The sequence below is a fragment of the Prionailurus bengalensis genome, chromosome D3 (assembly GCF_016509475.1).
Source record: "Prionailurus bengalensis isolate Pbe53 chromosome D3, Fcat_Pben_1.1_paternal_pri, whole genome shotgun sequence".
NCBI lineage: Eukaryota > Metazoa > Chordata > Mammalia > Carnivora > Felidae > Prionailurus > Prionailurus bengalensis.
Genome location: NC_057356.1, coordinates 6,481,275 through 6,491,129, shown reverse-complemented (window position 1 = coordinate 6,491,129; position 9,855 = coordinate 6,481,275). Strand labels below are relative to the sequence as shown.

General features: G+C 45.8%; 1 protein-coding gene across 5 annotated transcripts in view; it reads right to left on the bottom strand.

Annotated features, from left to right (window-relative positions):
- Positions 1 to 2,732: 2,732 nt before the first annotated feature.
- Positions 2,733 to 9,855, bottom strand: part of SBNO1 (strawberry notch homolog 1) — a 58,595-nt gene continuing 51,472 nt past the window's right edge. For all 5 annotated transcript variants that reach the window (XM_043557409.1, XM_043557411.1, XM_043557410.1 and 2 more), the window contains one exon: positions 2,733 to 9,095. In XM_043557409.1, coding sequence (XP_043413344.1) covers positions 8,953 to 9,095 — 143 coding nt within the window. In that variant the 3' untranslated portion in view covers positions 2,733 to 8,952. The remainder of the gene's footprint in view (positions 9,096 to 9,855) is intronic.

Sequence of the window (9,855 nt, the reverse complement as noted above, 5' to 3'; positions counted from 1 at the left end):
CCAACGTGCCGAGAATCGGACTCTAAAAATAAGCATTTTGCACATTTCTTTTAGCCTCTTTTCTCTCCATAAAGGCCTCCACAGATGGCTTCTTTACATCATGCTCTCAAATGACTAGCTGTTAAATATTCATACTTATGGAAATGGTACTGTACATGCTCCAACCCCCCAGCCAGTTAACATTTGTATTTTCCGTATCTCAAGGCCCTTGTTCTCGGGCCTTGTCCTCTGTAGAACACAAACTCGTGCACACACACACACCCCTATTGTAGACACCAACTTTTTGCCTCTTTATGACTAATTTGCCTAGAATAGTAGTTCTTTTATTTTTAAAGTTTGTTTTATTTATCTTGAGAAGGGGGTGGGGCAGAGAGAGAGAACCCCAAGTAGGGTCCGCGCCATCAGCGTAGAGCTCAACTCCGGACTTGAACTCATAAAACCGTGAGATCACGACCTGAGCCGAAGTCAAGAGTCGGATGCTTAACCGAATGAGCCCCCCGCGTGCCCCTCGGGCAGTAGTTCTTGACCAAGGGGAGATCCTGCCCCCCCAGAGGACATTTGGCCACGTCTGGAGACACCTGGGGCTGTCGCAACCGGGAGGACAGCAGCGCGTACCACCGGCATCTCATGCGTTAGGCCCAGGGATGCTGCTGCACTTCCCACGACAGCAAACGGGACAGCACCTCACGAAGAATGGCCCGGCCCAAATGTCAATAGCGTGAAGGCCCAGGGTCCCACGGTGAGGCTGAAAGCAGACTTGAAAACACCAACGGGGCACAAAGTCCAAGCGAACTGGAACTAAAAACTCGGGGATGGTGGAGGCGTCCAATGAAGGTCAGGTCTCTTAATTTCTTATTCAGGTTAATACTAAGGTTATACCTTTAAGGGGCGCCTGGGTGGCTCAGTCAGTTAAGCGCTTGACTTCGGCTCAGGTCATGATCTCATGGTTCCTGAGTTCGAGCCCTGAGCGGGGCTCTGTGCCAGCAGCTCAGAGCCTGGAGCCCGCTTTGGATTTTGTCTCCCTCTAGTCTCTGCCCCTCCCTCACTCACACTCTGTGTTTCTCAAATAAATAAATAAATAAATACATGTAAAAAAAAATTTTTAAAGTCCTGTTTCAGTCTTTAAGCTCAGCTTACAAATATTTTATCTTGTATTTTTAAAAGATTTTTATTTTTTAAGTAACCTCTATGCCCAATGTGGGACTCAAACCTACAACCCTGAGACCAAGAGTCGCGTGCTCTACTGACTGAGCCGGCCAGGTGCCCCCTCAACTTACACGTATTTTAATAAAATTTTAGTTAAAATGTAGAACACTCCCTTTCACTCATTCCATTAATACCCAATTATCTCACATATTTGACAGATTAAATCCCCCTAAACACTAACACCATTTACAAACTCGATTCAATTCCCTCAAGGATTTCAAGCTACAAATTGAGATGGTTCTCTTACGCATTTCAAACCCCACAAAGACTCACAAATAAGCTGTATTCCAAACATTAAAAAAAAAAAAGTCCATCCACGCGTTCCCACCCTGCCTCCCGCTGCCTTTCTCCAGGACAACAGTGCTGGCTCCTGGCCCAGGCCACCTAGGCTGGACGGGAGCCCACCCCGCGCCGGCTCCCAGATCTGCGCTGGTCTCCTCTGTAAAGAGGGAGGGACTCCAGCCTCCCAGGGAAGGTGGCTCATCTTTCCGTGGTGTCCTCTCATCTGTCCATTCCCTGTTCTCTGGCTTCCCAAGGCCAGCGCAAGACTGGGCCTCCTGGCCAATCCTTCTCAACGAGCTCCAGAGCTCAGCGGGAGCACAACACTGCCGCGCACCGGCCTCCACCCGTCCCAGCTTCTCCGGTCACTCACCTCCCGGGCCTCCCCTGCTCGGGCACACGTGAGCATTCCTGCTGTTCTCCTAACTGCCAGGACCGCAGGAATCTCCCGTGCTCGCTCATCTGCTGTCTCGACAGTAGAGGAAGTACCCGCGAGGAATCACCCGTGGGGACAGCATGTGACCCGATGACAGACACACGCTTCTTCTTAAACTCTTACTATATACAGGCACCAACCCCCCCAAATTGGAAACTGAACACCTTTCACAGCTCACGAGCCAAGTAACTTCGTCTGAGAACGAGGGAGGGACTGAAGACCAGGGAAATGAAGACAGAGAACACCCCACAGCCACCGGCATACACCAGGCACTCCGTATTCCCGGATAGTTTTCTACATCAAACATTTTCAGTTTTTTCATAAGCAGAGCTCGGATCGTGGACTGGGTGGCTCAACGCCAGGAATGAATGATTTTAAACAAGAGCCTCGTGCCTGCCTCCACGTCCTCCGATGCTGGCGGCCACCCTTCTGTTCTGTGGCATCGCTCAGGGAAGACACTCGAGAGGGGAGGCCTCAGGAGCCGCGGGAGGCCGGAGGACCCCAGCCCAGGCCCTACCGCACTGTCTGCGGGTGCGGCGGTGTGCACGCTTCTCGCCCCAAAGAGTGCCGGCTTCTGGGGCGCCTGGGTGGGTGTCGGTTAAGTGACCGACTCTTGATTTTGGCTCAGGTCATGATCTCACGGCTCGTGGATCGAGCCCCGTGCCAGGCTCTGGGCTGACCTGCTTGGGGCTGACTCCCAAGCAGACTCCGCTTGGGAGTCTCTGCCCCACCCCGACTCTCTCCCTCTCGAAATAAACAAACTTAAGAGGTGCTCGGCACCCAGATAAAGAACACACAGAGTGGGAAAAAGTGTATTAGCCAGTTTAATTTATTTAAGAATCTTACAAAAAAAAGAAAACAAAACAAAAACCACAACAACAAAAAACTAAATACAGAATTGGTTATGCTTCATGGTTGATCGTTTTTTACTTGCGAGGGTAAACCTCGCTAAATGCAGCCGACACATTTTTATTGCATGAGACCCAATTTTTAAAGTTACACATCAAAATGGTTGGAACAGTCATTTCTGGACACTCGGTACTGTTTTCATCACGGAAGGCTGAATGGAGCAGTGCAGTATCATCAGAACAGTGCGTACCCTTCGTACACTGACAGACATTCAAGACAGAGTAGCAATATAAAAAGGGAGATTTAAAAAAAGAGAACCAAATAAAAACAACCAAGAGTTTACATCCACCTCTGTTTTCAAATTGTCTTTGGATTCCATCAGACGTTGTCTCAAGATGCACCAAGTCAGATCGGTAAAGGAGGAAGATCTATGCCTACGTATAAAAGTATCCTTTGCTCAGCGGAGGTAGAACCTGGCAAAAGTTTTATTGCAGAGATACAGCGGCGTACCTCTTCCCACCTCTCATGGTTGATGGTAGATACAAGTGGTTATTGAAAAATAATATCAGTAGTTTGCAAATTCAGTATAAACCGTGAACAGGATGAGTTTTTTCTAATGGCGGTGAGACTGCAGATGTGCTACGTAGAAAAAAAGCTCTCTGCCCCCTAAAGGGGAAGTCAGAAAGGAGGCTCAAGCTTCTATCCTCTTCAGTGCCACAAATACTGTCATAGCAAGAAAGGCCCTTGGGGCGGTGGTGGGGAGGGGAGGCGGAAGGACGAATGGGGTGTCCTCGCTGAGGGGCCTGTGGACTGACCCTCGGGCCCAGAGGCGGCCTGAACTGCCAGTAGCAAAGAGAACGGGGCTGGCGCCGAGGGGCGCCCCTCGGCACTGCTGCGCACAAGCTCAACCACTCCTCGGGCGCCAGAGGAAGGGGGAGGATGGGGCGGGTTTGGGCCGGGATTCCCACTGGAGCTCATCTCTGACTGGGCCTGACTCAGGACACGCTAGGTTCCCAAGACTTACCTATCTAAATGCAAACAACTTCTCAGTTTTCAGCAAGTGTACCAAGTTCAGTAGTGGTGAGTGGAACATGTATGTGAGGAAAAGGCCCAAGAAATGCCCATGGCAATCCTTCCTCAAAGTTACAGGGGAACATTTCCTTAAAGGTGCAAAATCTTTACATAAAAACCCAATGGTTGCCTCCCGGCTGATGATTCCCACCACTCTCACGAGCCAGCCCAGGGTCGTCCCTATTGGCAACGCTAACTGTCAAGAGGGCCTTAATCTGGCTCGGCACTGGATCTGTGGCCGATCCAGTCAAGGTCAATGCCCCAGTAGCAGTCCACTGGTGGTGCGAGCAGCTCAGGGGATCCTGCTGGCCAGTCCAGCCATAGTTCACTGCCTGCTTTACCCTCAGCGCAGAATCAACCTATGGGCTGAAGGCTCGCGTGAAGCCCCCACAGCAGCTGTGTTGCTCTCTCTGGGAGGACAACGGTTCCTGACAGAACATTCTTCAGCGTTACCTGTCCAAACAGAGACCCACATGTACCGGGCCGGTCTCCCCGTCTGCTCTTAATATCCTCAACAGGTGAGAGCAGAGGCAGATTACCTGTGCTCCCTGCAAAATAACTTCCTGATTATTTTTTGCAGGTTAATGGTAGAGGCCTGACTTGTTTAATTCAAGAAACAAAAACAAAAACACGGAAACTCTGCGGCAGCAGGCCACAAACCAAGGTTCAGATCTGCAAGATTTTCTTCTCAGCTGGAAAGCCACACAGATGAAGGATTTGGTACGGGCCTGAAGAATGGAAAGGGTAGGAGCAAGTCAGGTTACTGAAGAGCTACGTTTGATCCCAAATGCACTGAAGAAGTTAGAGGAGCTTAAAGAAGTCTTGGGAAGAAATGTTTTTTATGTGAAAACATCAGGCTCACTACAGCTTCCAAAGAGCAACATAAATGAGCATAACTAGTCATATAATGACAGTATCAGAAATTGCACTCAAGTACATTCCCCCCAATACAATGCATTGCACACAGTAAAAATTTGTAATAAAAATGCAAAACACAATCAGGCATGTTGAAAAATATTAACACAAAACAGACATAGGAATTCTATAGTCAAGATGCAAAACTGAATCCTAAAATATATGAACAAATTCAACTAAGAAGTTTTTCATACTTTTATATATATATATATATATATATAAAAAAAATTATAAGATGCCCCGTATGGGAAGTCAAGAAAAGAATAAATAGGATTGAAGGGAGGGGGGAAAGAGAAAGAAAGAGTGGGTAGGGTCCCAATTTACAAGAAATATTTACATTCAGAATTCAAAAGAACTCAGCATTTCTATATATACACATTTATGTACATATATATAAGTACAGCATAAAATCAGAAGGTGGGTTTTGGGATTTCACCTCAAGTACTCAGAAAGAAATTACTAGCTAGCTTGAGTTGCAGGTATCTATTTAGTTGAGTTTCCTTCACTTACATGCCCCTTAAAAGACACCGCATTTGTATCGGATAATTGGCATCCCATGAGGAATTTTCACAAATGGGTTCTGCTCGCGGCTATCGCCACAACGGGGACTGCTTGCCTCATTCCAGCAGCAAAGTGTGCACGGCCCTGTGCGTGGGTTTTGTGGTTAGCCAGGGAGACCCTGGACACAGGAGGGGGAATCAACAAATGCCCATCGTCACAGCGGTTGCCTTTGCCACTGGGATGCCTGAACTAACCAGACATCTGGCTAACTGGATCCCGGCCTAACGGCGACTCTTACGTAGCACCGTTCTTAGAAGCTATCAAATATCACCCAGGTAACGTTTCTAAAATAAGAGTATTTAGATAGGGACCTTCCTCTTAACATCTTACCAAGAACAGGACTGAAAGGGAAAATACTTTTCGTCTCTCTTTCGTGACTTGAGGTGCACCAATCATTTGTAATCTACCGCTTTTTGCCCTCATGCTAACTGGGAAGTAGAAGGGGTAGGGACAAGGGTTCCCGTTACACAACTGTTAAGTGCTGTGCTGGTCATGCCTGTGAGAAGTTCTAATAGCATCACACGGAGGCTAGCAGAAGAATGCCCCAGGGACTACAGGCACAAAATCGCGCCTCTAAAATGTTATATTCTCCTGGAACTTGGTAATCTAGAACTTTTATCTTCACAGATAAAGCACACTAAAATGAAAAGGGTTATTGTTGCAGCTCAAAAAAAAATGTCTCAAGTGCTAATTAATTGGACTGGAATAAATACATGTACACAAACACACACTACTACATTGCTTTGGATGCAAGTTCTTGCTAACTTATATACAGATGTAAAGAAAGGGTATTGAAGACTGTATCTGCAACATAGCAGCAAAAAGGGAAAATTGCTTAGGATATTTACTTTTTGATCAAGTTGTGTTTAAAGACATACTTTGTTAATACTTGTAGGACTTTACACATCATCGATCCCTATCTGGGTAATCTCACTAAACTGCAGATAAAGACCTTGTGGTGTGGAGGTTGCTAGATTAGGGGAACACTAATTCCCCCCAAGATACCATCTGAGCGGCTCTGGACTCAGGAAGTGAGTGGTTTTCAGCACAATCGACACTGTAAACTCTGAAAACGCTAACATGATTTACAATCAGATCTTTGTGCTCAGAGCCATATTGCTAAAAAGGGAGGGAGGAAAGGCATTGCAGGGGCCAAATGGACTCGCATCAGGTTCAGCAAGGCCCTGGGGTCAGACGTGGCATTCAGATCCTGAAACACACGGAGCCGTTTTATAGAAGTCAGCTGTTGTTAAGACTTGGGTTTTTAACAGAGGGGGACCCTGAATGCTGGCCAACCTGAACGTGCTGGCTTGGATGAGGATGAGGGCACAGTGTGAAGGTCGTACGTTCAACCTCCAGAGAGGGGGTGAGCAGCGGACTCACGGTGTCCTGATGGGAGGAGCACAGGCGTGTGGCACCTCAGCGCCCACCTCCCCTTACACCAGCTGCCTTTCTGAGGTCTCCTTTCAGACTTTCCAGAGGCCTTATTTCTGGACCTTGTTTTTAAAAGCGAAACAATGCTGCTCCTCCAAGAACAGAACACGCCTATGCCCTTTGGTATCAAGACAGCTATTCAAAGAGCCAACACCACATCAGGAATCGTGGGGGTCAACTGACCACATTCGTCTCCCCGGAGGGAGCAGGCTTGTCAGGGTTCGGTCCCCGTCCCCAACTCTACTTCACATTAGTGCGCGGATGGATGCCGAGCGGGCTACCGGATTAAAACAGAGGAACTAACTGGGAAGTTCTGCTGCAGGTGGGACGGTCTGCCCTTGGCTGCCAGCTGGGTCCAGCGGCCCTGACAAAGAACACTGGTTGATATTCACACGGATCACTGCCTGAGATAGAAAGCCTAGACTGAGGATAAAAGTTGCATCCACTTGGCAACACATGCCAAAGAACAGAAATGATTCTCGATGTGTTCTTTCACGTATCAAGCATAAATAAATCCAAAGGAAACGTACGGTAAACTTGACGTAAGCAAACTCGGCCTTAAAGAAACACAGGAAGATGAAAGCCCTAGCCATCACCGAACAGACATCTTGCCTGATTCTGCAAGAAGTTTCAAAAGTGACAAAGGAGAACAATTCAACTTGAGAAACATTCAAAACGACTATCGCTACACCCCTTTCTCGACACCATCTCAGTTTTGAGGGGTAGGTTTTAAGCCCAAAAAGGCTGCCTGGAGTGCCGCGTAACACGCCAGTTCTGCAGAATCCCCGTCACAGACTCTGCCTCTGAAGGTGGTGAGGGCCTAAGCAAGAGTCCACTTCTGGTTAGTAGAACAACTTTTTATTTGACATCTACAAGACTGTGGTATCTTGCAGCTTTTGACCAGGTTTATACAATCTCAATTTTTCAATAGTGCAACCTGTGCAGGCAAAACAAAGGGAAAGGAAAACAAAAGGAAACAAAAAAACCCAATTGTCCCCTCACTTGTTTCATAAACATCTATTATAGGCGAAACAAAACTTACCCATATTATAGATAAGTGTCTATTCACATTTGTACATTACCATTTTTAACAGCTTGAAATAAACTCTACAATGTCTTACAACACATTAAACGATATTCAAGTTACTGGGTAACAACAATAACAACAAGAAATAAACATACAGCAGAAGCCTCAAGTGTTTCCTCATTGTCTAGTTTACAGCTCAAGTACGGTTTCCTTTTTTATGAGTGACAAATTAAGATAATGGAGTAAAAAAAGATTGTTTGCAAGATGGAAGCCGATTTGTACTTCTTTCTAAAACGATCTTTAAGTTAAGGAAAATGTAGTTTTAAGAAAAGCAGGCTTGTAGCCATTTTTGCAGCACACATTAGGAATACTATTAATACATTAAAATTAACTTTCAGAGTTTTATCACCAAAAAAATGTATATACTCATTACCTTGACAAGAAACCTGGGGCAGGGAGAAGAGGGTGAGGGGAATCCGCGGGGTGAGAAGCAATACCCAGGTATAAACACTATAAAAATGCAATAACCAATGCTGTACATCTACAAATGTTTCTCTCCGTTACTTGACTTGTTTTCATCTTGTTTACGCATGCTTTCAAAGACATGCACTGTCAGAACAAAAACTAAAAAAGAACCCGAATGCATGATATGCAACCTTTCATTTCATGCTTTAATAAACCTACTGTTTAATAAGTTGGAAAAAGAAACCAATATATATTTTCTATATTTATAGACTCAAAACACATGCATCTGGGGATAAGTCCCACAGCAATTGCATGGATGTACTGTGTTAACCCTGAGCACTGTGTCACATAAAAGTAAAGCCAGTTTGGGAAGTTCCAAGCATTTTTAAACCAATTGTGGTTTGTAGCCTTTAACAAACTCACAAACAAACAGACACACGCACGCATACATACCCCTCTGCTCACCCAAAGTAAAAGCATATGGGAAGTACCATGGGAAAAGCAAAAGGAAAGACATATGTACCACCATCGGCACTGCTGATTTTCAGTTTTGCTATCTATTCCAGGTTTGTCCTTATTCCCAAAAAAATTAACTAGAGAGAGCACAACTGAAAAAAATTATAATTCTTTGGAAACTGTCCCTGATTTTTATGCAAATGATATGCTTCAACAGCATTTCAGATACATCCATGTTGAAACCTGTCTGTTCTTAAGCGTTGCTCAAGTTGGCGATGCTCTGCGGGTGACGCTGCTGCCAGAGCTGTTTCTGTTGGACCGCAAGCTGTTGAGACTGGTCTGAAGTTGACAGGAGATTTACAAGAGGAGACACACAATTTGCAGGAATGATCAAACCTGCAATTAGAAACAAGAACTTATCAAGGCTATATCCAAGAGAAATCATACTGTGTTTTACAGCTGCACAGCACATTCCAAATGAAGCATAACATTAAGTGTAACAAATAAGACTCCACCCAAACACTAAACGAATACTTGAGAACTGAAACTGCCCCCTCAGAAGTAACCCAATTCCTCAGCAGCATTACTCGCAGAGACCTAAGCATATGCAAAGTCTACAGCAACACTGACTTCTCGGTGGAGGATTGGAAAATGGACTAGAGTGTCTATCTACTGTCTTTGCAGCTCCACAAATGCAGGCGAACACGACCTTCTTTGGGCAGGTATTAATGGACCAACAAGGCTACAGAATAGTGGATGTGAATTCAACTGCTTAGTGAAGCAGGTAATTTCCAAGTGGGCACGCTACAGGTGTTAGCAAACTGTGGAAAGTATACGCCCTCGGTAAAGGAACTTTAACTCCTCCCATGTGGGAACAGGGGCTAGATGTTCCACATAAACTGTGTGTGTGTGCACGTGTGTGCGCGTGCATGCGTGTGGTTTTTGAGAAAACAAAACCCAGGCTTTGGTTTTTAAATGTTGGCCAACTAATTCAAATGCAGACTCGCAAAAACCAAAAATATCAAGAGGGTCAAGAAAAAAAAAAAAAAAGGGTCATGGACTGACTCTGGCCCATGGGCTGCCAACCTGCAGCCCACAATAAAAAGGAAGGTCGTCGTAAATGCAACAAACACGAAACCACAGGCCAAAGTGCAGT